This window comes from Cydia strobilella, chromosome Z (assembly GCF_947568885.1).
Source record: "Cydia strobilella chromosome Z, ilCydStro3.1, whole genome shotgun sequence".
Classification (NCBI taxonomy): domain Eukaryota; kingdom Metazoa; phylum Arthropoda; class Insecta; order Lepidoptera; family Tortricidae; genus Cydia; species Cydia strobilella.
The window spans coordinates 45275030-45291252 of NC_086068.1; the positions used below are offsets into that span (position 1 = coordinate 45275030).

Here is a 16223-nt window from a genome sequence, read left to right on the forward strand (position 1 = left end):
CGCGTGTGACGTCACACGTGTCACGTGATTAGCCCCTTTGCAAAAACAGCGTTTAAAGCGCGTTCAAAATAAATAAACTTTAACATTGTTTTTTTATATTTAATACAGTAAATTTCACGGAAATATCAATGTAGTGTAATTATTAAGTCATAAACAATCAATTAAAACCATTTTCAAAAATTAGTCAAATATAATATTAGCTATCACATATCACAATCAAGCAAAATAACACATGTTACCCCACTTTCATTTTATTCGCAATTAAGTTTAATTTTACAGAAATTACAAACCTTTATGTTCCATATTGTGCCGCGGCGAGGGATGATGTCCAGGGGAAGGTCTCGGCAATGAAGGTGACGCGGGCCACGCGGTGAACGGAGAGGTGGGCGGCGGGTGCGGGGAGGCGACGGGCGCGGCCAGCGGAGAGGGCGCCAGCGGCGACGCCGGAGACGCCGACACGCTGGCCGCCGTGCCCGCGCCACCGCCGCCGCCACCGCCGCCGCCGCCGCCGCCGCCGCCGCCCGGCGGGGACGTCAGGTTGAACGAGTTGTTGTTCATCTGATGCTGCGCGGGCGACGCGGGGTGCGGCGTCACTGGCGCCGAATGCGGCGTGTGTGGCTGCGGCGGCGTCAAAGGCGCCGGAAACCGAAGACCGCCTGTAGATTCATAATATGGACCGAACCATTTTGAAAGAAAAATGAATGGGCAAGAAACGGGAAACCACATATATACTCGTATGTGGCCTAAAATTTAATCTCTTTTTAAATTGACTAAGGTCGATTTAAATAGATTCCAATCGGTTTTTTGAACTCCCAACCTCTTTCGTTGATACGATACAACAGCTATGGTACGAGCTTACCTGGTGGCATCGGTGACATGGGCGACGGCGGATTGTCGTCTTCTGCCAGTAGGCGAGCGCTCATGATGTCATCCACGTACCGTGACAGGAACGACTGTAATAAGGCAAATACATAAATAAACTTTCCATGGTTCTCCTCATAGAAACAAAACTAATTTTATTTGAACAATTTAGTTAGTGGGACAAATAAAATTGAGAAACGTTGACCACTGGCATTTTATAAAAGTCTGTATGTACTGCCACTGTTCCAAAATACATACTACGCATTAATATTATATTTCAACTTTTCAACTTCTTAATATAAAGTTTAGACATGCGTAATCTTAACAATAAATACGCGTCAAAATAAGAATTATAGGAATTGGTTCCCTCTTGGTTAGTAGGGTCTCTATTGTTTGACATAATTATTGAAAGTCATAATGTAATGATTGTCATATTACATTAGTCATACTTTGGTTTTTGTCAGAAACGCGTAACTTTTCAGGATTGCCATAAAACAAACCTAACCTAACCTCCTATCTATAGGATAACCCGAGGAAAATCCTGAAAAGTTAACGGTTTCGGAATTATGACTAATGATAATATGACAATCATTACATTATGACTTTCAATAATTATGTCAAACATCGGGACCCCTGGTTGGGTCTCATTCTTGTAAGGTTTGACAACGCCAAAATATTGTAACGCCGCGCAAGAGGTTTGGCGCATAGAATTTTATTATAGCCAATCAAAACTTATATTGACCAATCACAACTTTTTTTCAAAGCGTTAGTTTATTGGATATAATTAAAAGCTGGATATATTAACCTTTTTTGAGCTAAACATATTAATAGAGAAGGGATAGCCGTCAGTGTCAGTGTGGCTGGAGTCATTTTTGGAAGGCATTTTTCTATGGAGGGCGATGTCTATTTATATTCCGTCGCCGGTTTACGTCCACTCCTTAGTCAACGGTGTGTGAATAAAATGGTATTTTCTACAATTGATTCTGGACCGATTTAAATTAAAGATTGTTGCTAAATAATAAAAGAAAGAAGCTATAAAACGAACTATAAATGATTTATATATAACATAAAAACTAAACACTAAATATATAATCGATTTTAACTCAATAATTGGTCGGGTCGAAAACTAGCTCATAGGTGGACGGAAACTAAAATAACACTCCTTTTGCAAATAATACCTACTTTTTTATAAAATAAACCGTTAATATGATTTATGGTCCATATGAGAAATACAAAACAAACACATATACTTATTACATTTAAGTTAATCTAATAGGTGCATTAGATTACGTCCAAATATTCGAGTTGCCAACAATATGGGTAATAAATAACAATACACGACACGTGTAATAATATAGGTAATATAGGTAAGGTACGTGTCTGTGTTAAAGATATACCTGATGTTAGTTATATTTTATTTTATCCAAAGGGTAAAACGGGACCCTATTACTAAGACCGTCTGTCACCAGGCTGTATCTCACGAACCATGATAGCTAGACAGTTGAAATTTTCACAGATTTCTGTTGCCGATGTAACAACAAATACTAAATCAGAATAAAATAAATATTTAAGTTGGACCCCCATACAAGAAACGTGATTTTCTTGCAGTTTTTTGCGTAATGGTACGGAACCCTTCGTGCGCGAGTCCGACTCGCACTTGGCCGGTTTTTCTATAAATAAAAATTTGTTTTCGTGGAGTTTTATTTATTTATTTCATTGCATGTTTGAGAAAAGCACTATACACACTTCGGCGTGAAAAGGGGTTGCCGGCCTCACTAGGTTCGGCCGTGTATTCTATTCGGGCGCCAACCCCTTAGTTGACAGCCTCTGTAGTAATGTCTGATGTGCTAATAGTATTATAAGCGAGTCACCTTTAACCCGTGAGCCGGAGCGAACTCGTCCACGACCGACGTGCGGTCAAACTTGGAGTAGGAGCCGTCGCGTATGGTGACAGTGCCTCCGCCGCGGATGTTCACCTCCAGCGAATATGCACCAGCGTAGATTATACGGATCTGGAATCGTTTATTACATTATATCTAATTGTATAATAAATGATAAATGACAATACATATATCTCATTGAAAGCAAGTAAAAATAAACTTCCATATCGTTGTTAAAGCTCATAAAGTATGAATACCTACTGTTTATTGGATGGGCAATATACGAGTACTGCCTTATTGGTAGCTTAATTTACGACCGTAAATTTCTCTTTTAGGTCTGACAAATTTCTGAAGTGCTATGTTTTTGTCAAGCAACTGCGACCAACGGATCTATACTTATGAATCTTATGATCTACTAGTATGTAAGTATGTAACAGACCGAGAAACTTCACTTGAGAACTACATCTCGATTTTATTAAGGTATTGTATTAAAATGGTACGAGGGCCGCTCTTTATGTATCCGCAAATACAACAAAAATTACAACCATTTATAGTTATCTTATAAATGCGCCTCATACTTTTGACGCCTCTATTTCGCGATCGCGATGTACTATAAACCATTGATACACATTGACCTTCGATGGGACTTCCTCCCCAAAACTCGAACATATACATACATCTCATACCTTTAAACGAGCAATTCTTGTATCTTAGCTTATCTTATCTTATACCTTTAAATGAGCAATTCTTGTATACATATTGATATATTTCGGGGATCTCGGAAACGGCTCTAACGATTTCGATGAAATTTGTTATATCGGGGTTTTCGGGGGCGAAAAAGACGTAGCTAACGTCTTATCTCTGGCAAAACGCGCATTTATGAGTTTTTGTGTTATATGTTTACCGAGCGCAGCTCGGTCTCCCAGATATTATATACTAGCTGTTGGTGGTTATATATTTTATTGTTGGGTTGTTTTTCCAAAAAGTCGAATCCCTTTTATTGTAATCGACATTCTGCCTTTTTAAGAAGTTTCAAAGCATTTGTAATAGATTCAACCTTTCAACGCTAAAATTACTTTTCCTGTATTCTAATAATATGCCCATATACAAAGTTTCAAGTCATGGACTTGATAAAATGTTTGATCTCCATACAAACTTTCAACCCCTTTTTCACCACCTTAGGGGATGATTTTTCTTGTATTCTAATAATATATCTTTTTACCAAGTTTCAAATTACTAGCTTAAAATAAAACTTGAACCCCATACAAACCTTCTTCCCCTTTTTAACCCCCTTAGGGGTTGAATTTTTCAAAATCGCTTCTTATCTCTTGTACACTTTATAAATGCAACCTGCTGTGCTAATTTCAACCTTCTATCGTTTGTAGTTTCGGCTCTACGTTGATGAATTTGTCAGTGAGTCAGTCAGTCAGGACACTTGCATTTATATATATACAGGCTGGAATAAAATAATGGACCCTGGAGCGAAAGTCCCTTAAAACCTTAAGTTAGCACATTTTTCTTAAAGGAAACTTTCTTTCATTTTTAAAAAGAAACAAAACTGCATTCAAAGATTTTAATTTTTTTTACATTACATATGGTGCTACTTCTCGCACTAGTGCGTCAAATAGCACTTTTCGTGAATATGTCGAAAGTTTAAAGGGCCATATGTACTGTAAAACGTTGTACGATACACGTGCGAATAGGTAATTCGCAACTCGTGTCGATTTAAAACACTCCCTGCGGTCGTGTTCTTTTCGTGAATATGTCGAAAGTTTAAAGGGCCATATGTACTGTAAAACGTTGTACGATACACGTGCGAATAGGTAATTCGCAACTCGTGTCGATTTAAAACACTCCCTGCGGTCGTGTTTTAATGTATCGCCACTCGTTTCGAATTTCCTCTTTTCCGCACTTGTATCGTAAATAACTATTTCAATTTCGCATGTCTAAAAATATTCTTGAGTACTAAATATTAGATTTCATGGATATTTTGTACGATAGACGAGTTATATGTTATCATTAACATGAACTGTATCGACTAGTCAAATAAAATAGCTAGTGTTAATTTTTTGGAATTTTTAGTCGGTTCGATTCCCGGGCGAGACAAGCGAATTTAAAAAAATCTTGCAGTTTTGTTTCTTTTTAAGAATAAAAGAATGTTTCCTTTAAGAAAAATGAGCTAACTTAAGGTTTTAAGGCAATTTCCTTCCAGGGCCCATATTTTGTTTCCACACTGTATAATATAAATAAGAATATAAGAAAGATAGAAGATATATTTAATATTGTTCCAGTAAGTTGCCCATTCCGGATACATAAATAGCAACTCCCGTAATTTGTGTAAGTAAAACCCCGTTCTCTAGTTAGTTAGTATTCAGTCCGCTTTAGGTGTAGGCTCGTCGCTGCGACAAAAAAAGTGAACAGGTTCACCTTTCGCCAGGAGTGGGCCAGCAGCGTGAAGGTGGGCGTGGGCATCTGCGTGCGCACGTGGTGCAGGCCGAGCTGCGGCAGCGTGGGCAGCCGGCTCAGCGCCAGCAGCGGCGCGTACGTCTCGCGTAGCACCACGCCCAGCGCTAGCAGGTCCTTGTGCCTGGACAGTGGACACACAGTACGTCGCGACAATGACAAACACACGGGTTTAACACAAACAGTACATGATCCTATCGTCTGTGCTTCCAACGAATATAATCAATAAATTAACTAATAAATAGCGCCACAGCCACACATAATACAAGTTATTACTTTAAAATTAAAATTATTGAGGTAGTCAAGCGTCTGGCAACCATATCATAGAAATTTCAATAATAGCTTCAGAAACTTCATAACGCGTAACCCCCTGCTCAAAAGCTTTCCCTATAACGATTATAAATATTATAAATACCGACCAGTTGATGTAGTGGTCCAGGTGGTGGTGCAACAGGTGGTGCGCGTTGGCGGCGGGCTGGTGCGCCGGCGTGGCCACGGTGTAGCGCTGCGCGGCCGCCGACCACTGCAGCACGGCCGTGGCTCGCGCGCCCGCACCCCACCCCACCACCAGCGACCGGTATGTGTAGGAGCGGATGCACACGCCCTGCCACAGCTGCTCACGCTCTGTGCCAGTGCCACAACAAATAAGATCATCTTGGATTTACATATCTACGAGTATAACGTATCTGCCGCGAGACGCATGCTCGACGCTGACGCCGACCACCATACATTAGTTAAAACAAATGAATGGCGGCCGCCGTCAAAATCCAGCGTGCGTTCCGTTGTCGTCGGGTACGGGATTGAAGAATGAAAAACGGAAAACATTTTCAACCGAAAGGTACCACATTTTCGCTTGCCGATAAGGTTGATTTCAAATTGAAGCTATATGGAAATAGCGCCTTATTGACAACCAACAAATTTGGATGAAAATGGCACATTTTTTATACCATATCTGTAGCAACTAGGCCTACAGATAGCCTGACGATAAGCAGATATCGTAGCCTATGGACGCATTCAGAGGCATAGCATGTGCGTTGCCGACACTATAACCCTGTACAATAATTTCTTTAAAAAATCCACACTGGATGTGTCTGCTGGAAGTTAGTAAAAATTGTGATATAAATGAAGCAGTAATAGGAACCGTGTTGTGGGCGCAGCATGAAGTCGTGCAGCAGCGTGTGCAGGTGTACGATGGCGGCCCAGTCCGCCAGGAACGCGTCCGCCGTGCGCCCCGCGTCCGTGCCCAGCTCATACTGCAGGTACACGCAGCGCCGCTCGCCTGCCGACGTAACACTTCCTTAAAACACCCATACCACCATCCATTCACAGCCACACTCCAAAATCTCCAAATTACAGCCGGCATTTACGCAACAGGGTAGTTGACTGACTAGTCAAATCAGTTTCTTTTTTCGAACTGTTAAAACGATTAGCCACTATGGAAACTATATGAAAAAAAAATAGAACAATTGACTGTGACGTCAAGTTACCTACTCTTTATAGTCTTTTCGGAATTGTTAAATAGAAATTGTGTCTCAAAAACAACTGCGATCTAGGTTATTCTAATATTTTTCTGGTGCTATATTTCGTGCATGGTATAAAATAATTTATTTTAAATACAGGCAACATTAGGGATGTTTACGGCTACTGATTAGTATATAATAACGTATTTTTTTACTGCGATAATGCCGATAATACATAGATATTATAAGCGCTATAATATATTAACAGTATTCACTAGACTTATATTGACCGGGATGTAGACCGTAATTACCTTTTGTATTGTGTTGAGTTTCAAATTTGATATTTTTGTTTAAGGTAGTTATTTTTTTTTCTTAATACTTTTAAATGTAGGTACTTGTGAAAACGCTCTAAACCCTTCCAAGCTACCTATCCCTTGCCAACGCGCACAAAGCCGTATCGCCGTCTCGTTTTACGGCACTTATATGAGACGCCATCTTCGCGAGCTCAGTTCCCGAATTGATGCTTGATTAACAGCATCGTCTCTAATTTGAATAAATCAAAATGTGTGAAAACTAGCAAAAACTGTTGAACTGGAGTGAAAGTGATACACGTGATCGACGCTGAAGTTTTGGTGGCACTAGCATATTGTCTAAAAAAGTTAACATACGTAGAAATTGAATCCATTTTGCAATAATGTAATTTAAAAGTTTAAAATAGATACCACATGTAGACACACACACACACGCACACGCACACACGCACACACACGCGCGCGCGCACACACACACACACACACACACACACACACACACACACACACACACACACACACACACACACACACACACACACACACACACACACACACACACACGCGCGCGCGCGCATGCACAAGCACAATATGTAATAATATGTATTAAATTAAACTTAGTTTCTAATCTAAAGTACCTAATGTACCTATCTTACCTTATAATAAGTATAAGCTTAAGATTTAAGATAATTTAATTTAAGATAATTTTGGTAAACCTTTTAATTAATGGAAGAGCGGAGCCTTCTGGCACAAGTATCTTTTTACTTAAAAGAAGGTTCTTGTTTTGATTCTAGTTAAAACCTGTTGTGTACCCAATAAATCATTTTTCTTTTTTTTTTTCATTTTCATTTTCATTGTCACCCGTGAACAAGATGCATGTAACTGCGTCGAAATATCGGGACCTCAAAAACAATACAAAAGGTAATCACGGTCTATATCCCGGTCAATATAAGTCTAGTGAAACTAACCGTGAATCATTCAAAACTCTTATATTAACAGTATTATTTAACAAATAGGTACATATATTAAGAATAGGTACTATTAACAGACAGTATACTTAAGGGTCTCCGGCAAGTTCGGTTCTCCATACAAACGTAGTTCCGCTCTCATTTTAAAACGAGTAGCTAGTTTGCTCTGAAACTTTGTACTTACAATAGGATAAGGTATATCTATGTCTGAAATTAGTTTATGTAGCTTCATATACCATAGTTATAATTGCTCTTCAGGAGACGTGGCTAATGGAATGTGATTTACCATTCCTGACGAGTATACACGAGGACTTCGGCAGCACGGGAACTTCGGCGAGGGATACCAGTACGGGCTTGATAAGAGGCAGACCGTTCGGCGGAGTTGCGATCCTCTGGCGCAAATCGGTATTTCAGTGCGTTTCCGTGATTAATTGTGCTAATCCACGTATAGCGGCGGTGCGTATTACATTAAGTGACCGGTCACTGCTAGTGTTCAGCGTATACATGCCTACAGATTGTGCTGATAACATAACGGAACTGACCGATTCTTTAGGTTTAGTTAACGCTATAATTGAGGAACACGACGTCGAATCTGCCTTCATACTCGGGGACTTTAATGCGCATCCAAATACTAGATTTTACAGTGAATTATATCAATTCTCAATGGATCAGGATTGGTTGTGTAGCTAGTGTGGAGAAACTGGGGTTATCGTCAGACGTTTACTTTCATTAGTGAGGCTCACGGGTGTAAGCGGTGGCTGGACCATTTTGTGTTGTGACGGGTGCTGCAAAGCAATGTATTGTTGACACATATGTCAAATATGATGTGTACTAGTCTGATCATTTCCCACTAATTGTTAAATGCAAGTTAAATCTAACGCCGGTACCGGTAAAAAAGGTTTTGGCATCATTAACCCCTGATATAATTTGGTGGGGTGAACGAAATGCGGATCAGATCAGTGCTTATCAGAAATTATGCGACGACAGCCTAAAATATATTAATTTTCCAGTTGAATTAGTGCAATGTTGTGGTCACCATTGTAATGATCATACCCATAAGGCCATTATAGATAAATTATATTTTACTATCATAAGTGTTTTGTGTCAAGCTGCAAGTCGTACACGCGGGATTGCGAAGCATAAAGGTCGTAAGCGCCCCGTGGTTGGCTGGAACAGGTATGTGAGCGAGGCTCACGCGAGTGCCAGGTAACACTTCAACACATGGGTATGCTGGGGTAAACCAAGTAGTGGTCCGGTGTATAATAGGATGATCGAAACTCGTAAAGTTTTTAAAGGCAGGTTAAAGTGGTGTCAAAACCACCAAGACCAGATCAAAATGGATTTAATAGCGACACATCATGCTAAATCTGACTTTAAGAACTTCTGGAAGTGCCCCAACAAGTTGAACGCTAAGCCTGGCACTCCCGTGAGTGTCGACGGGGTTACTGATCCAAAGGAAGGGGCCAACATGTTCCAGGGCCATTTTAAAGTTAAGTCTTCCTTAGGACCCCCCTGCAGGTTGCTCGATGGGGAGGACATCGGAAAGGCAACAACCTTGATTCTCGCCAAGGATGTCAAGTTCGCGATAAGCAGAATGTCAAAAGGCAAGTCACCAGGCCATGATGGCCTCTCTATCGAGCACCTGCGTAACGCCGGCTTTCACCTACCGCGTGTGCTTGCTATGCTCTACAACAATTGTCTTGATCACTCGTACTTGTCCCCGGACATGATCAAAACTTTGGTGGTGGTGTCAAAACTTGAAGGAATAGGGCTACCACCGGAGTTAATTTCGTTATTTAAATATTGGTACTTACACCAGGAAAATCGAGTGAGGTGGACAGGAGAGCTGTCGAACCCATGTGGGCTAGACTGCGGGGTAAGGCAAGGGGGGTTGAGCTCGCCTTTGCTCTTCAGTTTATACATGAATGCACTGATTGAAGAGCTCATTAGCACTCATGTCGGTTGCTTTGTGGACGGTGTTTGCGTCAATAACCTGAGTTACGCAGATGACATGGTGCTGCTGGCCCCCTCAGCCAGTGCATTGCGCCAGCTGATCGAGGTGTGTGAGGTGTACGCAACAGCGCATGGTTTGACTTATAATGTAAGTAAAACAAAGATCATGGTCTTTAAGGCGGGAAGTAAATCTCCTTTCTTTGTACCACCTATCACCCTAATAAGTGTTCCACTCGGAAGAGTGACACATTTCAAATACCTGGGACATTTGCTGACCGATGACCTGAAGGACGATTTAGATATGGAGAAGGAGCGCAGGGCATTGTCAGTTAGAGCGAACATGCTAGCCCGCAGATTTGCTCGTTGTACAGATGAAGTCAAAATCACACTCTTCAAAGCTTACTGTACATCACTGTACACGTCAAGTCTGTGGGTTAGATATACTCAGCGAGCTTACAATGCCTTGCAGATTCAATACAATAATGCTGTTGAGACTGCCGCGTTTCTGCAGCGCATCGTCCATGTTCGCCGAGGCGCGCACAGACGGTTTCGATGCCGTGTGGCGAAAGAAAACGACCTCACTGCTTGAAGAGTGCGCGGGAGTAGCAACAGCATTCTAAACATGATAGCTAATAAGCTAGATTGTCCTTTGTTATGGGCAATGGGTCAGCGGACCAAGTCGTTTTTGTTTATAATTTATTAAATATTTTATTAGGTTACTGTTGTTGTTGTTACTAACATAAGGTATAAGCTATAACTAACAAATTTATGGACCATATGTTGTCTGTCAAATATTTCTTTAATTTTAATTTAATTACAATCCAAAACGTAGTTTTAAAATGAACCCGGAACTCCGTTTGTATGGGAAGGTGAAATTCGGCCGAGCTTGCCGGAGACTCTTGTCAAAGTCTTAACTTTATACTGAACTGTCAAAATTCTTACAATAAAATATAAAATCCGTGTATTGTTAATCAACCTTTAGGCTGCGTTTCCACCAGATTTGTGCGAGGTAGCTGAGCGGTGCAAGGATGCGTAGTGGATACTTTCCAAATAAGGGAGAGCGGGGTGCAGTGATAGTTTTTCGGTCGCGTTCGTACCTCGCAACAAATTCCTCGCATAGATCCTTTCCTTTTTTTAATGTAAAAAATGTCGCTCCGCTGAGCTGTTTCCAAGAGAGCTGCGCTGAGCGAGGGAGGATAGGTAAATGATGTGTTTGTATTGGTTCATGACAAACACATCCCTTGCTACGCATCCTCGCACATCTCTGTTGGAAACGCAGCCTGACTTACTTAGTGTGATCTTCTCAGGTATGTTTACGCTTCTTTTACCATGGCCATGAGCCATGAGTATGTATCTAAAGCATAATTACAACAGTGGTAATGTTATCTGGTATTGTATTAGTCGCATACCTTGTTCTTTGTGCGTGGGCGTACGCGCAGGCGAGCCGTGGAACACGAGCTCGGCGGTCCACACGCGCGCCTGGTTCTTGGTGGTGAGGCGCAGCGTGGCGGCGAGGAGGCGGGCCCGCAGCGCCGCCGTGGCCCCCTCACATGCGCCTTCAGGTAGCGGCAGCGCCACGATGCGCATGCCCAGCGCCGACCCGCTCCACTCCGGCTGCACGCCGCCATGCGTCACGCCTCGCGACGCCAGCTGTCATCATAACGACACGCATTCTGAACGGCTCGATAAGACTTTGTTTATTACTGTTATGCCCCTCACTCAAGTTAAAGGTAAGAGCGATAAGTATTTTTAAGAAAACACTGCTATATAACAAGAACACTTTGAGCACCTAGCCCTTTCTGCGCCCCCAGTTCCCGTTAAAATTTGGAAGAGGTACGTGGATGATGTGTTCTGCATAATTAAGGGTGGTAAACAGGAAGCTGAACTGATGCTAGGACACCTTAATAGCATGCACCGATCTATGTCGTTTACATTGGAAATGGAACAAGAAAGGAGTATTGCGTCTCTGGATGTGAGACTGAATGTTACAGGTTGTGGCATGCTGGGACACTCAGTCAATAGGAAACCGACTCACACGGACCGCTATTTACACGCGAGCTCGCACCATCATCCCAGACAGTTAAACTCGGTTGTGGCATCACTGACTTATCGAGCACACGCTCTGTGTGACTCGCTACATCTAAACCAGGAGCTGAACCATGTTCAGAGTGTCCTGAGGATGAATGGCTACAGAGTTAACATTGACAAGCGGGACACAAAAACCAAGCGCCTCACTCATCGCGTTGAGAGACAGCCAGCGTTTATGCCGTACGTCAAGGGTGTGACAGACAAGACATCAAAAATACTACTACTCTGTAAAAACTATCTTCACCCCGCACAGGAAAATTGCACAATTTCTGCGGTCGCCTAAAGATAATTTTCCCCTGGAAAAACCTGGTGTATACAAAGTTGAGTGCAGCTGTGGTAGTTCGTACATTGGGCAGACCAAACGCACTATTGCCTGCAGAATTAAAGAACACATTGCTGCGGTCAAGAACAATGACGTTCGCAAGTCAGCTATTGCTCAGCATCTCCTTGAGTCGGGTACAAATCACTGGATCGAGTTGCATAGTCCCAAGGTCATTTCGACAGAACGCCACTATATACCAAGATTGGTAAGAGAAGCCGTTGAAATTCACAAATACAAAAATTTCAATCGTGAAGATGGGTTTAAACTGTCAAATGTATGGAATCCTGTGATTTGTTTGTGTAAAAAACCAGTGATATCCGAATCAAACACGCGTAGTGACACCGTGAGTGTAGTGTGTTTGGACAGACCAACGAGTGTGAACGCGACCGGACCAACAAGTGTGAATGCGACCTTTGGTAACGTTGAAAGTGAACGCAGCCGACGCGCAAGAATGAGGGTAGACAGAGCGCTGTCTACACAACTTTGACACCCACCCGCTATCTTCAGTCACCCGTGAACATGATGCATGTAACTGCGTCGAAATATCGGGAGCTCACAAATAATACAAAAGGTAATCACGGTCTACCTATATATCGCGGTCAATATAAGTCTATATAACAAGTTCCAAGTTGATAGGATCGAAAGATGAACAGATTTTTAAATTAATTTTTAACAAGCAGCAAACGTCTCTGCGAACCGTTACACTATTAAGCTTAGAATAAATTTAAAAGTGGAAAAGTTACTGCCTTGGGTGAGACTTGAACTCATGGCCTCTGTATCGATACTCCAGCGCTCTGCCAAACGCCTTTGTAGCAAAATGCCTAAAACGAATGTCTAATAAGCTATATACCTAATAAGCAAAATGCTTTAAAATCATATTGCCTAAGATTTAAAACATTTAAAACGCAGAATGACTGAATAGTAAAATTACTAAATCTCTGTTTGTCTACGTCGTGTAATGTCTGAATGGCAATATACCTTAAATTTAGTTGAATCATGCAATCAAGCAAAAGAAAAAAATCGTTTCTGCACATCAAAAGTACCTATGAAAAACGCTGGGGTGTCGATCTAATCTGGAGTTCGTCGGACTGTTTCTTTTCAAAAAAATACGTCTTGTAAAACTTAACTAGAGAGAGCCACGCTTCGCGGGGCTCCTATTTCTTGGTGGTTTCCCCTCGGACATCTGAAGCTACCTAACGAACCTAACCTAGCTACCTTGCTTGGGACCATGCGAATTTGTGTTTGAATACTACTTTATGTGTCTAAAGGACAATCCCTCATGCCTTTCGTGCATTTTCCTTCTAAGACCTAATGCGATTTAGGAATTTAAAAAAAGCAGACATTAATGCCATTTAGACATTTTGCTATTAAGACCTAATGCCTTTTAGGTAATGAATAAAGCAGACATGATGCATTTCAGGCGTTTTGCTAAGACCTAATGCGATTTAAGTAATTAAAAATGCAGCATAAAGCATTTCAGGCATTTTGCTACAAAGGCGTTTTGCTTTTTAGAAGACCTGCTCATAACCCTCAAAGACTTTAGTGGCACGATACTAAAAAAGTTTAATCAAATTAGAAACTTTATTTAAAAAAGATAATGCCCTGAAAAGACCACCAAAATGAAAGGTCATTATAATGGTTTGGTCGCATCGAATCAGAGGCCTGATCTTCATGACATGAATCATGAATGACTAACCCCAAATTTAGATGAGAACCACTCAAAACCCTTCAATAGTACGTTAAGTGCTGTAGGATAGGTCGCGCCGCGCTTGCTAGCCGTGTTCTGAGTGGTAGGTAGCGACAAACCTCCTGCGCCAGGTTGACGAAGGGCACGCGCTCGTCGGCTGCGGCCACCACGTGCGCCAGCTCGGGCAGGAAGTAAGCGGGCTGCCGCACGCGCACCGCGCGGTTGCTGTTCGCCGACAGCTTCCGCTTGCCCGGCTGCAAGCCTGCCAACACACAAAACCACTCTCAAGGATGACGTTAACAACTGTTCATTACTCACAACAAGGGCCCGTTTCTCGATTACATTAATATTATTAGTGTAATGTAATGTAATGTAATGTAATGTCATGATAACCTATACGATTTGACAGTTCGTACACTAATGATATTAGTCTGCTTTTGTCCGAGAAATGGGCCCCAGAGGGCGCAAAGGAAAACGTTCGTTCGTCGAACATATACTGTGAAAACGCGGCACTCCAACGCGCCAACAGCCTTTGAGTCATGCCCTGGAATTTGAACATATATTACCTAGATATTGTCATCTGATCAACTAATGAAATATGTTCACAAGGGCGCCATTTGCGTTGAAATTTTAGTAAAGAGTTTTGCTATTGGTATTATTTTACATTTTACACGAGAAGATCAGCCATAAAATATTGACTGTGTATTTATTAAAGCGAGATATGAAAAAAACAATAATCTTATAAATAGTACATTTTTGTCAAATCGAAATCAAGCAAATTGTACATAGCAGCATAAACCATTTCAATAATAGTTGCTTAATAGATTTATACATAAATAACGCTGCTTTAATATTTAACCAATCGCAAGCACATTTATTTAGAAAATAATGTTACTATACCATACAATGTTATTTTTATTTATAACTAAACATTCGCTCTTGTTATTTTCGCAAACACTTGTTATTATTATATTGGTTTTCAGGGCGTTAACTTAAGTGTCATTAATTAATCAGTCAGAAAATTTAGTATTTTTTCGGATAAAAATAAATGTCACATATTGTTACTTTTTGTAATCTACAGTTTGCATAATCTGTCAATTATGCAAACTGTAGGAAAATAAATTTGTAATATTAAATGATTACATTTGTTTGCAGACTTACAGAATATCTTTAGCAAAATAAAGAGTTTAATTAAAAATAAAATATTTATTATGAAGACGATATTAAAATATCATCACTTGTTCTACTAGTAGTAGTTTCCGTTTGTTTCTTACTCCGTTTCTTAGAGTTCATATTTCTAGTAGGGCAGCATTATTCTTAGTTCAAGTCAGTTCTTATAAGTTTTTAACAATACCAGCATAATATAATAATGGAGTTGAATTCAAGTAAAGTAACCATCGCTAATGCCCTGTAATGAATTTAATTACTATGGCGATGCTAAATGGATTAAGTTGCTGGCAACTTGGCACGTCGTCTCATATCGTCAACACCGAGGGTAGTTTAGTAAGGTGTAAACCAACAGTATTCTCTGGGTAAATAAAATACCTATTTTCTTGGTTTTTGTGTGTTCAAAGTTAGGAATAAGAATTATTTGTATTTTTATCTACACATATTATTGACAGACAATATAACTCGCATTCTAAAATAGCAGATGAAATATCGATATTAGCAAAGCGTTATGAATAGTAGAAGATATTATGTAATGTAAGAAAAGTCTGTTCCTCCAATTGGACAGCTGAATCAAATTCAAATGTAATAGTTGTGTATAGAGATAGTATCTATGAGCACCAGCCCAGCCCAGCCGCCTGCACAAATAAAATAACTAGCATTCGCATAAAAAACAAAACAAAGCAGTAAATAAGCAAGCAATATTCAGTGATAACAACTCGCTTAGCCATGGGTACTAGATAGTTTGGTGGGTTATTTTATTTGCATGAATTATTTTCTTGTCACTTTAAAATAATGCGTTCAAACGTTTTCATAACTTGTTGGTATTACCAGATGGCTACTAACGGAAATTTAACGGAAAGCGCTGATTTTTTTGTAAGGGTCGACCAAATTCCTGTTAATTTAGAGTTACCGATCGAAATATATTTATGAAACTTATGGCCATTACAGTAAATTCTGTATAACTTATTTCAAGTATTTACAGTAGTGAAGTGCTTTAGTTTCGAAAGCTATATATCTTTTGCTATACATTAAATTAGACAATATTAAGTGGATTCCCTTA

The 16223-nt window shown here is 40.5% G+C and overlaps 1 protein-coding gene across 3 annotated transcripts in view; it reads right to left on the reverse strand.

Annotated features, from left to right (window-relative positions):
- The window catches only part of LOC134754812 (mediator of RNA polymerase II transcription subunit 14), a 51514-nt gene that overhangs the window by 14257 nt on the left and 21034 nt on the right, over nt 1–16223 (reverse strand). For all 3 annotated transcript variants that reach the window (XM_063691196.1, XM_063691197.1, XM_063691198.1), the window contains 8 exons: nt 14113–14255; nt 11306–11546; nt 6346–6483; nt 5624–5828; nt 5169–5328; nt 2733–2873; nt 860–953; nt 291–656 (listed from right to left, as the gene is read on the reverse strand). In XM_063691196.1, coding sequence (XP_063547266.1) covers nt 291–656; nt 860–953; nt 2733–2873; nt 5169–5328; nt 5624–5828; nt 6346–6483; nt 11306–11546; nt 14113–14255 — 1488 coding nt within the window. The remainder of the gene's footprint in view (nt 1–290; nt 657–859; nt 954–2732; nt 2874–5168; nt 5329–5623; nt 5829–6345; nt 6484–11305; nt 11547–14112; nt 14256–16223) is intronic.